Source organism: Ornithorhynchus anatinus, chromosome 12 (genome assembly GCF_004115215.2).
Source record: "Ornithorhynchus anatinus isolate Pmale09 chromosome 12, mOrnAna1.pri.v4, whole genome shotgun sequence".
In the NCBI taxonomy this organism is placed as follows: domain Eukaryota; kingdom Metazoa; phylum Chordata; class Mammalia; order Monotremata; family Ornithorhynchidae; genus Ornithorhynchus; species Ornithorhynchus anatinus.
The window spans coordinates 828050-850452 of NC_041739.1; the positions used below are offsets into that span (position 1 = coordinate 828050).

At 56.6% G+C, this 22403-nt stretch overlaps 1 protein-coding gene across 1 annotated transcript in view; it reads left to right on the plus strand.

Moving 5' to 3' along the window:
• The window catches only part of FAT1 (FAT atypical cadherin 1), a 59413-nt gene extending 37797 nt beyond the window's left edge, over positions 1-21616 (plus strand). The window contains 16 exon segments of the mRNA XM_029077016.2: positions 703-856; positions 2376-2609; positions 3324-3713; positions 4689-4903; positions 5367-5513; positions 5750-5893; positions 6210-6407; positions 7717-8554; positions 9496-9627; positions 9732-9889; positions 10715-11180; positions 11513-11666; positions 11968-12078; positions 12521-13155; positions 15081-15218; positions 20308-21616. Of these exon segments, the coding sequence (XP_028932849.1) occupies positions 703-856; positions 2376-2609; positions 3324-3713; positions 4689-4903; positions 5367-5513; positions 5750-5893; positions 6210-6407; positions 7717-8554; positions 9496-9627; positions 9732-9889; positions 10715-11180; positions 11513-11666; positions 11968-12078; positions 12521-13155; positions 15081-15218; positions 20308-20879 (4686 nt within the window). The 3' untranslated portion in view covers positions 20880-21616.
• The last annotated feature ends 787 nt before the right edge of the window (positions 21617-22403 follow it).

Genomic DNA, 22403 nt, shown 5'->3' on the forward strand with positions numbered 1-22403 from the left:
TGTCATGTGGGAGGGTGTTTGTGGGTCTGCCTTTATGTTGGGGGGGGATGGGGAGAAGGGGTGTGTGTGTGTGTGTGTGTGAGCGCGCGTATGTACAAGCCTGTATCTGTGTGAATGTGTGCATGTGTATCTTTATGGGCCATATGGGTGTGAGTGTGTGTGTGTTCCTAGGTGTGGCCAGACAATAAACAGAAATCCAGTTCTGACTGCTCAGGACCAAAGTCTATTTCAGCATTTTCCCTTTCCAACTTGGGAATAATCGTGGGGTCACAGTCAAACCCTCCGGGTTGACTCTCTTATCTAAAGCAATTGGTTTTTTCCTTTTTCATTTTTTCAATCTTTAAAGCCAAATAGAACCTGCATCATCTGTGATAACTTGGCTTGGGTTTGCACGATTACAGAGTTGTTCCGCCGACCTGTAACTTGTGCCTCGCGGGGCCTAGCACGGCTCCGGGGGCTTTGGGCAGCCGTGGGCAGTCAATTACCTCACTTATCTAGGAAATGCAATGCAATTAATTAGAAGATGATCTCTGTGACTTTAATTAGAAGAAGATCTTTCTGACTTCAATTAGACCTCTCTGACTTTAGGCACGTCTGTCTATCTGGCCATTTCAGGGGCCCCAGATGGGCCAAAAACAGACCCTGTCCAATCCTTCCATGCCCCACTCCCTCACATTCCCGTGTGCTTTCCCAATCCCTTAGACGCTGTATACAGAAACTATTCCAGAGGATTCTCTTCCCGGGAGACTCATCACTCAGGTGTCTGCAACAGATGCAGACATCCGCACTAACGCGGAAATCACTTACACGTTGTCCGGCCCCGGGGCAGAAAACTTCAACCTCCATCCGGAGACAGGTGAGGATCCCTCCCTCCCTTCACCCCCAGCCCACAGGTTGCGTTAACCCAGAAAATGGGTTTGAAGTGCGTGTCACTGGACCGGGAGCCCCGGGTGGAACGGGACCGGGTCCAACCTGATTATGTGTCCACCCAGTCCTCGGAATAATAATCATCCCTTAACAAACACTACAATGATGACTATTATTGTCCTTGAATCCTTAAGATTCTATATATTGAAGCTGCTCCACTACTATTGGAGGCGGGTGCGTTTAGGCAGCAGGAGTTGCGGGGCTTGAGGGGAGATGCCAGTTGTTACCCGACCCAGTTGCCCTGCCCACCGGAAGAGCGCAGCACTGATTTTCCTTGGAGTCGGTGAGCTACTCTCTCCCCTGAGCAGCTCCTGGCTTGGCACTGAGCTCCCACGAAGCCGCAGCCTTTCAGTCCTCATTAAAATCCTGAATGTTGTTGAATTTGGTTCTCCACACCCTAACTGACTCTTCCTCCCCCACAATGTGAATGTCACTAAACCATCTAGTCCATGATGTTTCTCCACTCAGCCAAACGGTGGGGGATAATTAGTTTGAAGCTAAGAGATAGTGGTGTTTGGGGAGGTTGAGAAAGCAGATGCAGCTGGCTGGCTCTTGAGATCCAAGGCTGAGCAGCCGGGAGCCAGAGCCGGGGTGAACCCGGACCTCCCTTCTGTGTTGTCTATGCATTTGGATCTTTGACCCTTGGGCATTTGATATTTGCCTCACCCTCAGCCCCACGGCACTCATGTACATATCTATAAAATCATTTATTTATACTGTCTCCCCCTATAAAGTGGGCAGGGAATGTCTCTATTACTACTATCTACTAGAGAATCAGCATAGTGCAGTGGATAGAACAGAAGTCTGGAAGTCAGAAGGTCTTGGGTTCTATTCCCGAATTTGCCACTTGTCTGCTGTGTGACCTTGGGCTAGTCTCTTCACTTCTCTGTGCATCAGTTGCTACATCTGTAAAATGGGGATCGAGACTGTGAGTACCTTGTGGGACAGGGACAGTGTCCAACCCGATTTGCTTGTATCCTTCCCAGCACCTGGCATATAGTAAGGACTTAACAAGTACCATAATTATTATTATTATTACTAACTCTCTTGTATCGTACTCTTCCAAGCCCATAGTACAGTGCTCTGTACACAGCAAGCACTCAGTAAATACCACTGATGATGATAGGCAGGTGTTGATTACCCAGGACAGCACTCTGCATACACCAGGTGCCCAACACAGTGCTGCCCACTCAGCGGGCATCCATTGCAACACTGCACACAAGAGGCATCCTTTGCACACCCTATGCAAGCACACGCACACACACACACACCCACGCTGAGTCCAGTGCTCTGCACACAAAAGGCAGCCCACAGATTCCATAGATTGACTGCCGGCCACTCTGAGATGACCAGTATTGGGGAGGAACAGGGCGACCATCGAGGTGGGGTGGGAATTTCCCGTGAAAGCCCCGGGACCTGCCTCGTCACCGTGGGCCATTTTCTGACAGGCGAACTGAAGACCTTCGGCCCTCTGGATCGTGAGCAGCAAGCAACCTATAACCTCCTGGTCACGGCCACAGATGGCGGGGGACGATCCTGCTGCGCCAGCGTCCAGCTCTGGCTTGACGACGTTAACGACAATGCCCCGGTTTTCACGGCCGACCCCTTCACCGCCACCGTTTTCGAGAACACTGAGCCCCGGACTCCGCTGACCAGGATCCAGGCCACAGATGCCGACACAGGTACTATGATCCACCCCTGATGCTGACCCACCTTGGGGGTCTGGCAAGCAGCATCCCATCCTGCTGCTGCCACGAGCCACTGGGACGTGCCACAGTGGAGGTAGGGAATCGGGCCCGGTGGGTGCTGCCCTGAGGTCCTAGGTGCTGCCAAGTAAAGCAGATGTTGCCCAGTGGCACGGTGGGAGATCTGGGGACATTGGGAAGGAGCCATCGCTGACCCGGCAGCATCTGGAGTCGCTCTGAGAGATGGGAGATTCAGCAGCAACTGGTATCCAGACTGGAGGAGTTGCCATCCTACTCTGTCCTGATCAGTGGGCGGGGGAGCAGGGCAGAGTTGGCAGCCCCGAAAGGGGCAGGGTGGAAGTGGAGAGCCAAGTAAGCTGAGAGTCGAGATGGGTGTGACTCACTTGCTTAGAGCTGTCCTTTTCCTCTGGGAGAACCAATTCCTGACCCAGAGAGGTGGGACCGAGTCAGGGGGCAGCAGCACTGTTGGTCTGGGGTTCGCCAGTGGGCTCCGGCACAGCAGCTCCCCCTGTGACGAAGAGGCTTTGTTTCCCACCGTCCCTTGTGTCTCAGACTGTTTTTGAGATCAGAGCAGGCAGCTGGCAGCCCCCTGGTTCACGCTGGGAGGGGCCCCATGGAGAGTCCTCCAGGTTCACTGCAGGCAGCTCCCAGCCGGCCGCTGACCTCCCCTCTGATGCTCTCCCCTCCCAGGGCTGAACGGGAAGATCCGCTACACGCTGGTACCCCCTGCTGACAGCCACTTCTCCGTGGATGCGGACTCGGGCATTGTGTGGCTGGAGCGGTCCCTGGACCGAGAGGTGCAGGCGGTCCACACGCTCACCGTGCGGGCCGTGGACCGGGGCCCCGCCGGGCAGCTGAGCGCCACGGCCACGCTGGTGGTGTCCGTGCTGGACATCAACGACAACCCTCCGGAGTTCGAGTACCGGGAGTACGGCGGCGCCGTGGCCGAGGACGTGCCTGTCGGGACCGAGGTCCTACGCGTGTACGCGGCCAGCCGTGATGTTGAGGCCAACGCAGAGATCACGTATGCGATCGTTGGCGGAAATGAGCATGGCAGGTTCGGCGTGGACGCGGCCACGGGTACGTCCGTCTGCATCTGGAGCCGTGGGGAGAAATAAAGTGCGGGGCCTGTGGAAGCAGCATAGGCTGGGCGGGCAAGGGGTCCAGGTTTGCATCACGGTTCTGCCACTGGCCGGTGCTGGCAGAACTTGGGTGAGTCGCTTTGCCTCTCTGGGGGCCTCGGTCTCCCCATCTCTAAAATGGGAGGGTCATACTTGCCCCTCCTGCCTCCCAGGGTGGGGCTGAGAGTGGAGGGAGTTGGCTGGAGTAAAGGTGCTGGTGGGAGAAGAGAGAATCCAGGTGGAGCCCAGTGTACTCGATCTGGACCACAAGGCGGCGGGGCTTTTGCTCCTTAGAACAATGGCCAATAGATGTAGCCGTCTCCCCGGGGTGATGGTGCCAGGCCTTGGGCCTCCGGTATGATAACAGCAGGCGGGTGGCAGAATGAGCCTCTGGTGTCGGCCCAGACACTTTGGTGAGGGACAGAAAGTCCCAGCAGATTCAAAGGGGGTTGAAGAGTCCCGGCGTGGCCCAAGACCTGATTTCCAAGGTCCCTGCAGTAGACAGGGGTGGTAAACAGGGGAACCACTGGGCCCGGGTGGTCAGGGCTTTAAATTCTCCCGGACCCATGGCTCTGCTCAGTGAGAGGAATAAGGCAGAGGTTTTGTAACATTCTTTCAGACCCCTGTTGCATTTTTGACTTTGTAGCAAGCTGGGCCAGGGACCCTGTCAGCACAGAGTGATCCCATATGAAATTGGTACCTCAGTCGGTCCAGGGGGCAGCAGGTGGGCAGAGTCTTGGGCAGGCCAGGAACCCTCGGGGCAACTGGCCCCTGGAGGGCGAGATTGTGCGGGAAGGGCAGCTCTGGCACGGCAGGTGAGGCAGCCTGGCACACAGAGAGGTGTTCCTGTCTGCCTCCGGTCAACCTGCCCCCAGACTCCGAGAGCTGCGGGTGTCACACCCTCTGACTGGCTGGTCTCTGTTTGGTCGGGCAGGAGCCGTGTTCGTCAGTGCCAGCCTAGACTATGAACAGGCCCGCGACTACTGCCTGACCGTGGAAGCCACCGATGGCGGGAGCCCTCCTCTGAGCGACGTGGCCACGGTCAACATCAACGTGACCGACATCAACGACCACGCCCCTGTATTCAGCCAGGACTCCTACACGGCCGTCGTCAGTGAGGATGCGGCACCGGACCAGTCTATCCTCACAGTACGCACACTGCCAGTTGGGGGTGGGGTTCTGGAAGAAGGATCTCCCCACCAGCAGCCTGGCGGCTCCAGCTGCCAGAGGCCTACCATACTCCCTGTGTGTGCTGCTCCAGGGACACGTATGCACATGTGCTTTTATTCATTCATTCGATCATATTTACTGAAGCACTTACTAAGCAATTGGGAGAGGTTATGCTTGTGTATTTTTTGTGTGGTGGTGGGGGATGGGGAGTAGCAGTAGGAGGTGATTATTAGAAGACCGTAGATTCCCAAGGAAGGGATTGGCTTGACAGTGGGATAGAGTTTTGGTCAATCTCAGAACATGTGTACTGCTCCTTGCTTGTTCCTGGTCAGTCCCGGAACAGGTGAGCTCTGCTCCATGTATGTGTGGGGCTGCCAACAGGCGGTGCACCCCTTGGCCTCCCTACCCCTCTTGGGTACTGACACAGCATTGTCCAATCCAGGTGGCAGCTGACGATGCAGATGGACCATCCAACAGCCTCATTCATTACTCCATCGTCGACGGCAACGGTGGTGGCCGCGGGACCCCGTTCATCATCGACCCAGCGAAGGGCCACGTGATCCTGACCGGACCCCTGGACCGAGAAACGGTCAGCAAAGTCTCTGGAGGAGGCTGGCGGGGTGGGCGGGAACTGAGGGTTGGGGGCTGAGGGCTGAGGTGGCGTGCTGTGGGCTGGGAGCCGATGGCTGGGGCCCTGCTCTTGTTTAGCCCGGAGAGCGAGCCTTTTTCTCCTGGCCAGTATCAGGGCTCACGTGGGTCACGGTTGTTCTCCCAGACAAGACCGGGTGACTTGTGCCAGCTGGCCGACTACCTTTTCTTCCAAAGGTCTCAGGCTACACACTGACCATCCGAGCCTCAGACAACGGCCACCCCCCGAGGGTCACCACAACCACTGCCAACATCGACGTGTCGGATGTCAACGACAACCCCCCGCTCTTCTCCCCCGCCAATCACAGCATCATCCTCCAGGTACAGGATGATGACCCGGCCCCTCTTAGCCCCCGGCACTGGCCCACCCCCTGCACACTCCCTCCACCCGCCCCCAGTCCCTCCCATGAGCCCAACCCCCTAGCCCCACAACTCCCCCGCTGGCACCCAGGGCCCACTTTTCCAGGGCTGGGCACTGCTAGCCTAGCACTCCATAGCAGGGGGCCAGACTTCCCTCCCTTGGGGTGGCTCAGGAGACCCCAGTCCCAGCGGGTGGTCAGCTTTGCCTCTGCTCAGCCGGGCCGCAGGAACCCGCCAGAAGAGTCTGAAGCCAGGGCAATGTTGGGCTTGATTGTAGGAAAACAAGCCAGTGGGCTTCAGCGTTCTGCAGCTGGAGGCACGCGACCGGGACTCTTCCCACAATGGCCCACCCTTTGTCTTCACCATCGAGAGCGGGAACGAGGAAGGTGTGTTCCGACTGGATGCCGATGGACTGCTGACCACCGCCGCCCCTCTCGACCGCAGAGTGCGCGATCGCTACCGCCTGCGGGTCAAGGTATATGGGCTTTGCATTGGCCCCACTTATCCTTCTCCCCTCCCAAAGCCCAGTGGCCTGGCACCTGGGCAGCTGGCAGCCTGGGCACTGTGGGGGGCAGAGGGAGCACAAGGGTCATCCCCATGCCATTAACAGTCCTGCTTCCACTGTATATGAACGGACTGGGCCTCCCTTCCTCCCCCAACTAGACTGGCAGGGCCATAGCTGGAGCAGGGGCTGTGGCGGAGCCAGGAACTGTAGTGAGGGCAGGGACCATGGCAGGGGTGGGGACTGGCTAACCTACTTACATTGTGCTCTCCCAAGCAGTCAGTCCAGTTCCCTGCCACCACGAGATGCCCAGTCCAGTGCTATACACCCAACAGGCGCCCAGTCCAGATAGGGAGTGCCGGGGGTAAAGCCAAGAGACTCTGCCCCTCTCAGCCCTGGGGATAGCATGCAAAGGGGTGGATGGGGGTACAGGGGAGAAGAGAGACAGGAGCCCCAGCCCCTGGCCTCACTCTCCTTACTTACTTAGGCTTCAAGGCCCTCCATCACCTTGCCCCCTCCTACCTCTCCTCCCTTATCTCTTTCCACTGCCCACCCCGCACGCTCCGCTCCTCTGCCGCCCACCTCCTAAGGGTCCCTTGTTCTCGCCTATCCCGCCGTTGACCCCTGGGCCATGTCCTCCCGCGGTTCTGGAATGCCCTCCCTCCTCACCTCCACCAAACTAACTCTCTTCCCCTCTTCAAAACCCTACTTAAAGCTCACCTCCTCCAAGAGGCCTTCCCAGACTGAGCTCCCCGTTTCCCTCTGCTCCCTCTACCCCCCTTTCACCTCTCCTCAGCTAAGCCCTCTTTTCCCCCCATTTCCCTCTGCTCCTCCCCCTCTCCTTTCCCATCCCCTCAGCACTGTACTCGTCCGCTCAACTGTATATATTTTCATTACCCTATTTATTTTGTTAATGAGATGTACATCGCCTTGATTCTATTTATTTGCTATTGTTTTAATGAGATGTTCATCCTGTCGATCCTATTTATTGCCATTGTTCTTGTCTGTCCGTCTCCCCCGATTAGACTGTAAGCCGTCAAAGGCCAGGGACTGTTCTATCTGTTACTGATTTGTACATTCCAAGTGCTTAGTACAGTGCTGTGCGCATAGTAAGAGCTCCATAAATATGAATGAATGAATGAATTAATTAATTAATTAATACTTATGGCTAGTGCGCCTGGCTCAGAGAAAAATCACCCTGATTGGGACCCGGGGCACGAAGACGCCCATTCCCCGGGGAGCCTCAAGGGTACCATCTGTTGCTCTTGCTCGTCCCTTCCAGGTGACCGACAGTGGGAAGCCGCCTCTATCTTCGACGACGCTCGTGGACATCCGCGTGATTGAGGAGAGCGTGCACCCGCCTGCCATCCTGCCGTTGGAGATCCTGGTGGTGGTGGCCGCGGCAGATGCAGCCACGGGGGATGCAGCCTCCGGGGGCTACGCTGGCGGCGTCATCGGTAAAGTCCACGCCACGGACCAGGATGTTTACGACACGCTGACCTACAGCCTAGATCCCGGGGCTGACCGCCTGTTCTCCGTGACTGCGGCCGGCGGGAAGCTGGTGGCCCGGCGGGGGCTGGAGCCAGGGCACTACATCCTGAACGTCACAGTGACGGACGGGCGCTTCTCCGCCTTGGCCGAGGTCACGGTGCGGGTGCGGCGGCTGGGCCGGGTGCTGCTGGACCACAGCGTGGCGGTGCTGTTCCCCGGGCTCGGGCCCGAGGAGTTCGTCGGTGACTACTGGCGCGACGTCCGGCGCGCTCTGGCCACGATCCTGGGGGTACGGAGAGGCCACATCCACCTACTCGGCCTGCAGCCATCCGAACCCCCGGCCCCGCCGGCACTGGATGCCCTGCTCCTGGTGGAGGGGCCTGGGGGAGCGCCGCTGGCCGCGGGGGCCGTCCTGCGCGCCATCAATGCGTCAGCGGCAGAGCTGGAGGAGCTGACCGGGGTGCGGGTCCTGGGGGCCTACCGCCGCCTGTGCATGGGGCTGCGCTGCCCGGGCCAGCTCTGCCGGGAGCGGGTGACCCTGGACCAGCAGGTCGTGTCCACACACAGCACAGCCAGGCTCAGCTTCGTCACCCCCCGCCACCACCGCACAGCCCAGTGCCTCTGTTCAGGTGAGAGCTACCCGGGGGCCCAAGAGGAAGGGGCTTGGGGTCGGGGGGACCGAGGGGAAGGGGAGCGGGGTGAGGGGAAGGCAGCAGGGGAAGAGATGTTGGGCCAGAGAGAGGAACATTAGGCTCGGCTCCACCCAGAACCCACTGCACAACTTGGGGAGAGTCCCTTTTTTTCTTTTTCTTTTAATGGTCTTTGTTAAACGCCGACTCTGTGTAAGACACTGTATTAAGCACTGGGGTAGATACAAACTAATCATGTTGGACACAGTCCAGATCCCTCATGGGTCTCACAGTCTTGCTCTCCATTTTACAGATGAGATAACTGAGGCGCAGAGAAGTTAAGTAACTTGCCCCAAGTCACACAGCAGACAAGTGGCAGAGCTGCTATTAGAACCCAGGTCCTCTGACTCCCAGACCCATAGTTATCCAAGAGGCCATGCTGCTTCTCTTACTCTCTGGGTCTCCTAGTCCTCATTAGCTGTGTGCTCTTGCTTAAGTCACCCATCTTCTCGGGGCCTCAGTCTACCGTGTGTCCTTGGACAAGATCCTTAGCCTCTCTGGGCCTCCATGTCCTCATCTGCTGAGTATCATCAGACGAGTGCCATAGCCTCTCTGGGCCTCTGTGTCCTCGTCTGCTGTGTGTCCTTAGCTGAGTCACCCTCTCCGAGCCTCAGTGTCCCCATCTGCCCTTGGATGAGTGATTCAGACTCCCCGGGCCTCCGTACCCTGAACTGAATAAAGGGGCTGGTCTCCCCAGCTCTCCCGACATGCCCGGAGCCCGGTGAGACCGGCTTGTGATCCCTGATGGGAAACTGCTCCGGGCAAACAAAGCACCCAAAATTCCGGAGGAAATGACCCACTGGACCTCACTCTGTGACCACCCACTGGGCCAGCTGGGCCAAGGCCTGACACCCCCTCCCCGCCCGGTCCTTGCTTTGCAGATGGCAAGTGCCCCGTGCTGAGCCGCGGCTGCGAGAACAACCCGTGCCCCGCGGGGACTGACTGTGTTCCCGACGTGGAGGATGAAGATGCGTACACCTGTGTGTGCCCGGTGACGGAGGGGCCGTGCCCAGGTAAGGTTCTCCCTTGGGATTCTCTTTAGGGAGGGGGTTCCCCACACCCCGCCCACTTCCTGGCTCACTGTATCTTCTGTCTTCTCTGGCCCGACAATCCCCAGGTGGGTCCTCGGTGACCTTCTCTGGTAATGGCTACGTGAGGTACCGCCTGGCCGAGCGTGAGAACCCTCTGGAACTGAAGCTCACCCTGAGGCTGCGTACACTGGCAGCCAATGGCGTGATCATGTACGCACAGGGCACCGACTACAGCATCCTCGAGGTACCTGCTAGCTCCTCAGGGCCGGGCGGCAGGTGGGATGGGCGCAGCGGCCTCCCCTGTGGGTATTCTTTTGTCAGGGATGCTGGGTCAGTTGGGGAGAGTCGAAGGCTATGGACGATCCTTGCTGGGTCACTGGGGGAGAGACAGGGTTGGAGACGGGAGAGTCGGGGTGTTGGATGGTCTCTGCTGGGTCACTGGAGGAGAGTCAGTGTTGTCGGACACACTTGTTGGGTCACTGGGATAGAATCAGAGGTGTTAGATCATCTGTGCTGGGTCACTGGGAGGAAGTCAAGGATACTAGACTGTCCACACTGGGGCACTGCGGGAGAGTCAAGGATGGAGAAGGGAGCGTTAGGGCTGTTGGTTGGTCCATCCCTAATAATGTTGGTATTTGTTAAGCGCTTACTATGTGCCGAGCACTGTTCTAAGCGCTGGGGTAGACATAGGGGAATCAGGTTGTCCCACGTGGGGTTCACAGTCTTAATCCCCATTTTACAGACCCTAGCCGTGAAGGTGGTGACTAGCACACAGTTCTTGCAGGTGTCCCCAAGCCACTATGGGAAACTGACCGCTGGTCTTGTCAGCAGTAGGGCTGAGTTCACAATCAGTCAATCAGTCAATCAATCAGTCGTATTTATTGAGTGCTTACTTTGTGCAGAGCACTGTACTAAGTGCTTGGGAGAGTACACTATTACAACACAACACGCACATTCACTGCCCTTAACGATCGTACAGTCCTCACACCCAGCGCATGGTCAGTGGTGCGCCAGGTGGCCAAGGTTAGAGTGGGATGGCATGGCAGTGAGCATGGCATGTCCCGCATAGGTCCACCACGGCCGGCTGCAATACCGGTTTGACTGCGGGAGCGGCCCCGGCATCGTATCTGTGCAGAGCGCCCAGCTGGACGACGGACAGTGGCACGCGGTGTCACTGGACGTGGCCGGGAACCACGCCCGGCTGGTCCTGGACCGGGTGCACTCGGCATCGGGCACAGCCCCGGGCAACCTGAAGACGCTGAACCTGGACCACCACGTCTACCTTGGGGGCCACATCCACTCCTCTGGGCTGAGGCCCGGCCGTACCCCACAGCCGGGTGGCGGCTTCCGTGGCTGCCTGGACTCTGTCGTGCTCAACGGGCAGGAACTGCCTCCGCCCGGCGTCCCGCCCCGCAGCTCCGCCCACATTGAGGCAGCCGTGGGCGTCTCTCCGGGCTGTTCGTTGACCGCCCCGGGCGACTGCTCTGTCAGCCCCTGTCAGAACGGTGGCACCTGTTTTCCCTCACCTAGTGGAGGTAAGATGAGTGTACCTTTGCTCCAAAGTCTTCCCCCTGCCGTGCCCCTTCCCTCCCCATCATCCTCCCCACTATGCCCCCTTCCCTTCCCATTACCCCACATGCCTCCGCATGTCCCTATCTCCACTATACCCCTTGGCCCTCATATTCTCTATGTCCCCTGCTCACCAGTCACCAGCATGTCCCCTCCCTCCTCATCGCTCCCTGTCCCCGTGGGCCTGCCCCTCCCTCTCCACTGTGACCCCTTACTCCACACGGTCAGGCCGACACTCAGGCGGGGCTGGAAGTCTGGGTTCTCTGTTCCAGACAGACTGTTCTCTGTTTCACACCAGGAATTTACTGCAAATGTCCAGCCCTATATCTGGGCCCCTTCTGTGAAGTGAGTACTGACCCTTGTGCCTCCAACCCTTGCCTGTATGGAGGCACCTGCGTGGTCAACAGCGGCGACTTCTCCTGCCAGTGCCGGGGACGTTACAGCGGGCACAGGTGTGTGTATGTGTGTGGGTATGTGTGTGTGTCTTGTCGGATGCGTCCCTGACCCTGACCCGTGGTGACAGTGTGGATGGGATGCCCCTGTCCCTGACTCAGGGGCTGTGCTCCTCACTCCTGTCCCAGACTTCTGAGCTGGGAGGGTGGAACACCCTGCTTCTACCCAATGAGTGGCTGGTCTGAAACAGCTCCCTGCTGGTTGAGGTTCCCTCTGCTGTCCTCTATCTTCCCCTTTTTCTGGGGTGGGGGCTGGAGCAAATGGGTGTGGTCAGAGATATGTTTTCATCTGCGTGTCCAGGTGCCAGCTGAGCCCGTACTGTAAGTTTGACCCGTGCCAAAATGGTGGCACCTGCTTCGACAGTCTGGACGGGGCTGTGTGCCACTGCCTTCACGGTTTCAGGGGAGACAGGTGAGTTCCCATGCGTCTCAGTGGGACTAGAGGTCGGACCCTGCACCCCCTCCCAGAGGTTCCCCGATGCCCACCCCCTGCCCCGCAGCCGCCAGGAAACTTGCTGTCCCAGTCTTCCCTGGGGTTCCTGAGGGTGGAGCAATATCTGTGGCCTGTGTCTGGGTGGGGCGGGGACTTGTTGAGCACTGACTACATGCGGGCATTGGGGGAATCCGACCTGTACCAGCTGCCCAGATCTCTCATGTGGCCATGGTTGTGACAAGAGTGAAGTCCCCCTCAACTAGAAGCTCCTTGAGGGCAAGAGCTTCGTCTCTCCTTTTATTGTATGTTCCCAACACCCAGTCCAGTGTCCACCACACAGCAGGCGCCCAGCCTGGCGTCCTGCCTGCGGGAAGTGCCCGGTTGTGCTGTGTCCCTGTTGAGTTCCCACTGTTCCCGGCAGGTGCCAGAGCGACGTGGACGAATGTATGGGCAACCCGTGCCACAACGGCGCACTATGTGAGAATACACCCGGCTCCTACCGGTGCAACTGCAGTCGGGCATTCCGGGGACAGCACTGCGAAGATGCTGTACCCAACCTGTACGTGTCCACACCCTGGAACATCGGCCTCGCTGAGGGCGTGGGCATCGTCGTCTTCCTGGCTGGCGTGGCACTCCTGGCCGCCGCCTTCGTCGCCTGCCGCCGGGGCCTGGGCCGCCGGCGCCGCCAGCTCCCACCCAACCCGGAGGACAAGCGCCCGGCCGTGACCGCCCCCTTCCTGCACCGGCCCTTCCTGGCTGGCCCGCCAGCCAAGGGCGGCTACCCAGAGGTACCCCCTCAGGTGCCGGTGCGTCCCGCCTCCTACACTCCGAGTGTCCCCAGCGACTCCCGCAACAACCTGGACCGCCACTCCTTCGAGGGCTCGGCCATCCCCGAACATCCTGAGTTCAGCACCTTCAGCCCGGATGCCGGCCATGGACCCCGCAAGGCCGTAGCGGTCTGCAGCGTGGCCCCCAACCTGCCCCCGCCTCCCCCCTCCAGCTCCCCATCCGACAGCGACTCCATCCGGAAGCCCAGCTGGGACTTTGACTACGATGGTGAGGATGGGGGTGGGCGGCAGGGGAGGAGGAGAAGGGTTGCTTCTGCACAGGAGGATGGGGGAGGCTGGAGAGGTGCCTATGGAAGCCGGGGGCCAGTTGGGGACAACAGCAGGCAGGGACCCAGGCTGAGTACTAGATGTAGGGACTTAAGGGAGGGGGTTGGTCTGGGATGCAGACCAAGATCAGATATACTTGTCTGCTGTGAGACCTTGGGCAAGTTGCTTCACTTCTCTGTGCCTCAGTTTCCTCATCTGTAAAATGGGGATTAATGATAATAATGACAAGAATAATAATGCTACTGATGGCACTTGTTAAGCACTTACTATGTGCCAAGCACTGTTCTAAGTGCCGGCGTAGATAGAAGGTCTTCAGGTTGCCCCACGGGGGGCTCACAGTCTTAATCCCCATTTTATGGATAAGGTAACTGAGGCACAGAGAAGTTAAGTGACTTGCACAAGGTCACACAGCAGACTTGTGGTGGAGCCGGGATTAGAACCCATGTCCTCTGACTCCAAAGCCTTTGCTCTTTCCACTAAGCCACACTGCTTCAAGTCTGTGAGCCCCATGTGTGATAACCTGATTACCTTGTATCCACCCCAGTACTTAGAACAGTGCTTGGCACATAATAAGTGCTTAACAAATATCGTGATTATTATTATTCCCAGACTTTCCTTGCAGGGACCAGTCCAGGCAGAGAGTTGGGGCAGAGGCCGGGTTGTGGCAACATGGGCCTGTTCGGGGCCATGAGCCATTCAGTATTAGTATTATTATTGTTTTTATTATAATTGTCTTTATTATTATAATGTTCTGTACTAGTAGTAATAGTGTTAGTTAGTTAGGCACTTACTATGGGCCAAGCACTGGGGTAGATTCAAGTTAATCAAGCCAGAAGCAGTCAGTGTTCAGCACTAGAGGAGAAAGAGAACAGGTCTGAAATTCCCATTTTGCAGATGAGGAACCTGAGGCATAGAGAAGTTAACTGACTTGTCTAAGGTCACCCAGTAGGCAAGCAGCAGAGGCAGGATTAGAACCCAGGTCCTCCTACTCCTGGGCTGTGCTCTTTCCACCAAACCGTGCTGCTTTTTTTTTTTTAATATTACGTGCTTATTGTGGATCAAACACCGTTCTAAGTGCTGGGCTAGATATAAGTTTGTCAGGTCAGAGACAGTCCCTGCTCTACATGGTACTCATAATCCAAGTAGGAGGAAGAACAGATAGTGCACAGCATCCAAGTGGCAAAGCCAGGAGTCGAACCCAGGTTTTCTGGATCCCAGCCTGTGCTGTTTCTCTAGGCAAATCACATCTGGATCACAGTAGTTACTGTGGCATTTCCCACACCCTGACTCTGTGCTATGCACTATGCTGAGCCCTGGGAGAGATAGAGGATAATCAGCTAAAACACCCTCCCTGACCCAGATGGGGCTCACCATCTCAGAGGGTGGGTGAGCGGGTAATCTCCCCATTTTACAGAGGAGAAAACGGAGGCTCGGAGAGCCTAAGTGACTTGCCCAAGATCACTCAGCAGAGCTGGGACTAGAACCCAGGTCTCCCGACTTCTGGCCTCATGCTCTACTCCACGAAGCCACGTGGCTTCCCCAGATTCAGATTCTGTTCTAGACAATTCCCTTGGATTTCTGGGGTCCATGGATACCTGGTTGGGGTGTTGGACTGGACTGAACTGGGCGCCTTCTCTACGTAGGGCAATGTATTGGGTCCCTACCTTACAGAGCACTGTCCTGTCCGTTACAGTATAGATAACACGGATTCTGTTGTAGACAATTCCTGTGGATTTCTGGGGTCCACGACTACCTGGGTGGGGTGGTGGGGTGCCAAGCAAGTGAGGCGAGGCTCTGGGTGGGCTCTAGCGGTTCCTGGGGTTGGGGGCTGCTTCGGTTCAGCTCTGTTGGTCCCCGTCCTTACAGCCAAGGAGGTGGAGCTGGAGCCGTGCCTGCCCAAGAAGGCCCTGGAGGAGAAGGGATCCCAGCCGTACAGCGCGAGGGGCAGCCTGTCCGAAGTCCAGTCCCTCAGCTCCTTCCAGTCAGAGTCGTGTGATGACAACGGTATGACAGCCCCTCCCCGAGTTCCCCCCTCAGCGCTCCCCTGAGCTTTCCTGGGCTCCCCTGAGCACCCTAAATCTCTTGGACTCTGCAAGACCTGGGGCAGCCCGAGCCTGGGCTGACTCTGGGAAGGAGAACAAGTGTCTTCGTTGGCCCCGTCCCAACAGCTTTGGGGTCTGATCCCCGGGGAACTACTGGGAAAAGCTGCGCAGCCAGGGATAGGCCGTTTGATGGGGTGGGCAGTGGTCCAGGGGAAGAGATGGGCTTTCTGACTGGATGGTCGCGGGAAAGGCCAGGGGTCAGGGGTGCTGTGTTCTATGTGACGATGCTCACTCGTTCCCTCACCCACATCCCGCAGTGGTGGGGCCTCAGCTCCAGTACGGTAATAACTGTATCTCTAAGCGCTTACTATGTACCAAGCACTGTCCTGAGCACTGGGGTTGATACAAGATCACCATGTTGGACACAGTCCCTGTCCCACACAGGGCTCACAGGTTAAGTAACAGGGAGAACAGATACCGAACCCCCATTTTACAGATGAGCAAACAGTCACAGAGAAGTGAAGTGACTTACCCAAGGTCACGCAGCTGGCAAGTGGCAGAGCTGGGATTAGAACCCAGGTCCTCTGCCTCCCAGGCCCATGCTCTTTCCATTAGGCCATGCTGCATCTCTGTCTCCAGTGGCACCTGGGTCGCCGTGGCCCCCCTCCCCCAGTGACCCAGAGTTGGACTCTTTTCCAGACCCCCCGGGACGTGGCCAGAAGCTCCTCAGCAGGTTCCCTCCAAACCTCAGGTCCCATTTCCCAAACACCCTTCCACCCCATCAGGCTGTAGAGCTCAGGAGACACAGGGAGATAGATCAGTGAGGCCAGAGGGCTTTGAATATCAGGCTTTGCCCCCATCCTCCCTGCCCCCATTCTCTGTGCACTTTACTCTGACCCCATAGAAGGTACTGCTGGTCTTCCCCCAGGGCACTGTACTCTAGGTTGTATTGGGCACCTTCCACATGCAGAGCACTGGACTGGATGCCTTCTCTATGTAGGGCTGGGTCCCACCTTACAGAGCACTGTCCTGCGCACCAGCTGTCTGCAGAGTAGAACATTGTCCTGAGTACTTTCGACCACCCGACAGAAGCCAAAGACACGTTTCCTGCCCTTGGAGCTTCCAAGCTTGGGTTTTGACGGAGGAATTTTCTACCAGGGGTTGTGCGGTCCGTAGACTCGGAAGATGGACTTTTCCCCCGTTATCTGACAACCCTCTCTGCTGGACATGACTGTTCATGGGAGCCATTTGGAGTTCACTAATGGCCCCCGTTAGACCCGTCGATGACCCTAGGGGCTGTGGGTTGGAGAGGGGTCCAGGAAGAGGCCCCTGGGGTGTCCACAGCTCTGGAACAGGAGCAGCTGAAGCAGCTTTTCCAGAGGGTAGGGGTTCACCAGGGTGGGGGGCTGGGAGGCCTCCATGCCGGTCACTTTCCTCAGTGTCTGGGCCGGCTGTCAGACAGGACTACCCAGGAGGAGAGGATGCTGAGGGTGCACCTTTGCCGGCTCAGCACGGAGCTGGGTGGAAAGGCTGGTGGTCTTCTGACCCCAGTCAGTGGTATTTATTGAGCACTTATTGTGTTCAGAGCACTGTACTAAGCGCTTGGGAGAGTACAGTACAACAAGAGTTGGTAGACATGATCTCTGCCTTCAAGGAGCTTACAGTCTAGAGGGTGAAACAGACACTAAAATCAATAACAGATGAACATTTACATAAATGCCGAAGTGGTGGGGGTAGACGAGAAGCAGCGTGGCTTAGTGGAAAGAGCAAGGGCTTGGGAGTCAGAGGTTGTGGGTTCTAATCCTGGCTCCACCACTTGTCAGCTGTGTGACTTTGGGCAACTCACTTAACTTCTCTGTGCCTCAGTTACCCCATCTGTAAAATGGAGATTAAGACTGTGAGCCCCACATGGGACAGCCTGATTACCTGTATCTACTCCAGCACTTAGAACAGTGCTTGTCACATAATAAGCACTTAACAAAATACTATATTATTGTTATTACTAGTATCAAAGCGCATAATGGGAACAGACCCAAGGGCGTAGGTGATGCAGAAGGGAGGGTGAATGGTGAGGGGAAATGAGAGCATAGTCAGGGAAAGCATGAGAAGCAGCATGGCTCAATGGAAAGTGCACGGGCTTGGGAGTCAGAGTTCATGGGTTCGAATCCCGGCTCGGCCACTTGTCAGCTGTGTGACTGTGGGCAAGTCACTTAACTTCTCTGGGCCTCAGTTCCCTCATCCGTAAAATGGGGATTAAGACTGTGAGCCCCACGTGGGACAACCTGATTACCCTGTATCTACCCCGGCGCTTAGAACGGTGCTCTGCACATAGTAAGCGCTTAACAAATACCAACATTAAAGACTTTTGGAGATGTGTGACTTTTAGGTAGGGAGAGTGGTGGTCTGTCAGATAAGAAGGGAAAGGGAGTTCCAGGCCCAAAGGAGGTTGTGGGCAAGGGGTTGGCAGCGAGATAGACGAGCTCAAGGTAAAATGATAGGTTGGTGTTAGAGGAGCAAAGTTAGTGTGCTGGACTTTTTTTTGTTACAGTATTTCTTAAAGCACTTACTATGTATCAAGTGCTGTGGTAGATACAAGGTAATCAGGCTGGACCCAGTCCCTATCCCACATGGGTCTCACAGTCTAAGTAGGAGGGAGAACAGGTATTGAATCCCCATTTTGCAAGTCACGTCCTCCCGCGGTCCTGGAACGCCCTCCCTCCTCACCTCCGCCAAACTGATTCTCTTTCCCTCTTCAAAACCTTACTTAAAAATCACCTCCTCCAAGAGGCGTTCCCAGACTGAGCTCCTCTTCCCCCTCTACTCCCTCTGCCATCCCCCCTTTACCTCTCCGCAGCTAAAGCCTCATTTTCCCCTTTTCCCTCTGCTCCTCCACCTCTCCCTTCCCATCCCCACAGCACTGTACTCGTCCGCTCAACTGTATATATTTTCGTTACCCTATTTATTTTGTTAATGAATTGTACATCGCCTTGATTCTATTTAGTTGCCATCGGTTTTTTACGAGATGTTCTTCCCCTTGACGCTGTTTAGTGCCATTGTTCTTGTCTGTCCGTCTCCCCCGATTAGACTGTAAGCCCGTCAAACGGCAGGGACTGTCTCTATCTGTTGCCGACTTGTTCATCCCAAGCGCTTAGTACAGTGCTCTGCACATAGTAAGCGCTCAATAAATACTATTGAATGAATGAATGAATGAATTTTGCAGTTGAGGAAACTGAGGCACAGAGAGGTTGTTTCCCAAGGTCACACAGTAGGCATGTGGCAGAGCTGGGATTAGAACTCAGGTCCTCTGGCTCCCAGGCCCGTGCTTTATCAACTAGGCTGCGCTGCTTCCCAGCTGGGCTGAAGGAGATTGTCAGAAGGAGCTGGTTTCTAATATCTAATACCAGCTCTAACACTTGATTCCTGTGTGACCTTGGGTAAGTCCCTTAACTTCTCTGTGTCCCAGTTACCTCATCTGTAAAATGGCCATTAAGACTGTGAGCCCGATGTGGTACAGGGACTGTGTCCAACCCAATTTGCTTGTATCCACCCCAGCTCTTAGTTTAGTGCTTGATACATAGTAAGTGCTTAACAGATACTGTTATTATTATTATAACTGAGTACTTCAAAACCTCTGGTATGGAGTTTCTGGATGAGGCCCTGGTGTCAAACTCCTTTGGATGCTGGGGCCTGCCTAGCCCTAAGGCCTGATGTTAGCACGGAAAGGCAAAGTTCCTTGTTTGGGGCTTGACTTTCACCCATCTCGACAGAGGCAAGTTGGTTCTGATAATGAGCTCTAAGCTCCCGGATGGAACTCTAGAACTGCTGTCCATTTCTCCTCTCTGCCCCACACTGGCCCTCACTGGTCCCGTCTTCCTCCCTCTAACCCCCTCAACTCCCCTGAGTTCTGCTGCCCTATTCCCTGTTGCTCCGATAGCTCGGTGGCTTTTTGTGCCTGGTTCTTACTGAAAATGTTTTCTTCTCTCTCCACTGTGCCTCCCCAAGAGCCTTTCGCTGCTCCTGAGCTCAGCATTCCCAGAGGTGAAGTCTGCATGCTGGGGCCTCACTGTTTTTTACTCTTGTTTATTCAGATGTTTACTCTTTGTAAACCTTGGGCCAGAACCCCAACAGGCAGCCCCCTCCAGCCCCACTGGCCGGCCTGAGGGCCTGGCAATAGCCAAGCCAGGGGAGAGTGGGAGTGACGGCAAAGGCGGGAAGATGGAGGATCCTGCCATCCAGCTGGCGGACCCGGGCAGAGCTTTCCATTGAGGCGATGTGATCTTTGCTCGATTACGGGAGCCACTTTGCCCAGTGGGCACGAGGCAGACGGGAAGCGGAATGGGGCGTGCGGTCCGATGGCTGACATGCCGGGGCCGGGGCCACCAGACCGGACTCACGGCGGTTCTGGAAGCTCTCAGACAGGCTGCCGCGGCTGGGCCTCTCCCAGAGAATCGTGGTGGAGATGCCAAGCAGGCGGGCCTGGATGGGGAAAGCAGCAATGGAACCCGGTCTCCGGGAACTTATGGCTGGAACAGTGAACAGGGTCCGCCAGGCCATCTCACAGAGCCAGCGCCTCGCTCACATGCCCTGGCACTGTCCTGGGGGACAGGAGCTGGGGACATCAGAGGCCTCCTGCATGGCAGTTTGTCATTGGTCCAGTGTCTGCACAGGGGGACCGGGGGCACTGGAGGCCTTATGCATGGCAGTCTGTGATTGGTCTGATGTCTGTGTCGGAGCACCAGGGGTTAGGAGACCTGGGAATATTGGAGGCCCCATGCACTGTGGTCCGTAGTTGACCCAGTGTCTGTGTGTGGGGCCTTGGGGACTGAGGTCCTCATGCATGGTAGTCTGTGATTGATCTGATGTCTGTGCCGGGAGGTACCCGGGAACCAGGGGCCTTGCATGGCAATCTCTGGTTGGCCTGAAGGCTGCATGAAGGGCTGGGGATGGGCATGCAGGAAATGTCCCGAGGGCCAGCTGTGGGGGGCAGGGAACAGGCGATGGGCCCAAAGCCTAGGGCAGTGTCTGACCTGTGGCGGGCCTCTCTCCAACAGGCTACCACTGGGACACGTCGGACTGGATGCCCGCCGTGGTCTTGCCGGACATCCAGGAGTTCCCACACCACGAGGCCCTGGAGCCCATGCCGCTCTTGGCCGACCCCAGCGCCCTGGAGGCCGACTACTACCCCAGTGGCTATGACATCGAGAGCGACTTCCCGCCACCCCCAGATGACTTTCCTGTCCCGGATGACCTCCCTCCTCTGCCCCCTGAGTTCGGCGACCAGTTCGAGACCCTCCCACCCCCCAGAGGCGGGCAGAGGTTCGACCCGAGCCAATACCTGCCCAGCTTCTACCCCGGGAACCCGTCCGAAGGGCGGCAGGCCGGCGGTGGGGTGGGTCGGGGCGCCCTCGGGCCCTTCCCCGCGGGGCTCCCTAGAGGCACAGGGGCGGCGGCCACGGCCTTGGCCGCAGGGTTCGCGCCCTCGAGCTCTGACCTGTCCGCCTGCTGTGAGCTGGAGTCTGAGGCCGCGCTGAGCGACTATGAAAGCGGAGACGACGATGAGGGCTGCCCTTTCGATGACGCCGTCATCCCGCCTCTCGATGCCCAGCAGCACACCCAAGTCTGACCCGCCGCGCCCAAACAGAAAGTGCCTGGACTCTGACCGGACCAGAAAGACCCTAAGGACCCCCCCCCACTCCCTCTCTCAGTGCACCCCAGCTTTGGGGCCTCTCCCATCGCCCTGCTGGGATTGGCATAACCGGGGCACTTATGGGCGGCATCCCTGCCTGGCAGCGTCGGCGGGACGGACCGTCGTCAGCCCTTCCCCCTTGGCCATGTTCACGTGGTCCTGTATTTATATTGATTTTTCCACCCCTGCATCTGCTCCTGCCTTCAGTGCAAATGTCCTATCCAAGTTTGGCCCTATCCCTCTATAGGTTTTGTAGATTTTCTGTGAATTCTGTTTGCCACCCAATCTCTCGCTGTTAGTGCTCTGCTCCAGCCCCTACCCCGACCCCAACATCCAGGGCCCCCTGCGCTGTCTTGTCTCTTTCTGTCCCCCTCCCTGTGTGAGCCATTTCATTCCAAACATTTCAACGCCCTCAGGCATGGCCAGAAGGTGTAAGGGGGAGGGGTGAGGCCCCCCCTGCCCCCCACCAGGGCAGATCCCCAGAATACCCCCCCCTCTGAGAGGGTTCTGGGTGGCCCCAACGCCCACACCTGGTGAGAACGGGTCACTCTGACACCGGTTTTAAAGTGTCTGTATATTGTGATGCAATGGACTTGTAAAGGTTTTTACTGAAATATACCATTAGCCAGACTTTCTTACTGACAATAAATTATTAATAAAATTATTTAGCTTTACCCCCCCTTCCCCTTCCTCTGTATTTCCCAAGATTTCGGCAGGGTTGGGTGTCACACAGTGATGACAGTAGTCCCCTGCTACCCAGCAGTATAGATCTTTCCATCTGGGAGAAGCAGCACGGTGTAATGGATAGAGCACGGGCCTAGGAGTCCGAAGGTCTTGGGTTCTAATCCCAGCTCTGCCACTTGTCTTCTGTGTGACCTTGGGCCAGTCACTTCACTTCTCTAGGCTTCAGTTACCTCATCTCTAAAATGGGGATTGAGGCTGTGAACCCCACGTGGGATGGGAACTGTGTCCTATCTGATTTACTTGTATCCACCCCTAGCGCTTAGAAGAGTGCCTGGCATATGGTAAGCGCTTAAAAGATACCACAATGAATGAATGAATGAATGAATCTCTACCTCCCTGAATTGGTCTCCCTCTCTCGATGTTTCTTCTGTGTTTCTGTCCATGTGTGTTTGTGTGTAGGTGTGTGGGCTTCAGTGCACTTCGTAATAATAATGATATTTGTTAAGCACCTACTTTGTGTCAAGCACTATTCTAAGCGCTTGAATAGATCCATGCAGTCCCTGTCCCATGAAGGACTCACAGTCTTAATCCCCATTTTAGTTGAGGTAAGTGAGACACAGAGAAGTTAAGTGATTTGCCCAAGGTCACACAGCAGACAGGTGGTGGAGCTGAGAATAGAACCCAGGTCCTTCTAACTCCCAGGCCCATGGTCTATCCACTAGGCCATGCTGTTTCATCTTGCTTACCCCTCTCCCTTTCCTGTTTTCCCAAGGCCTT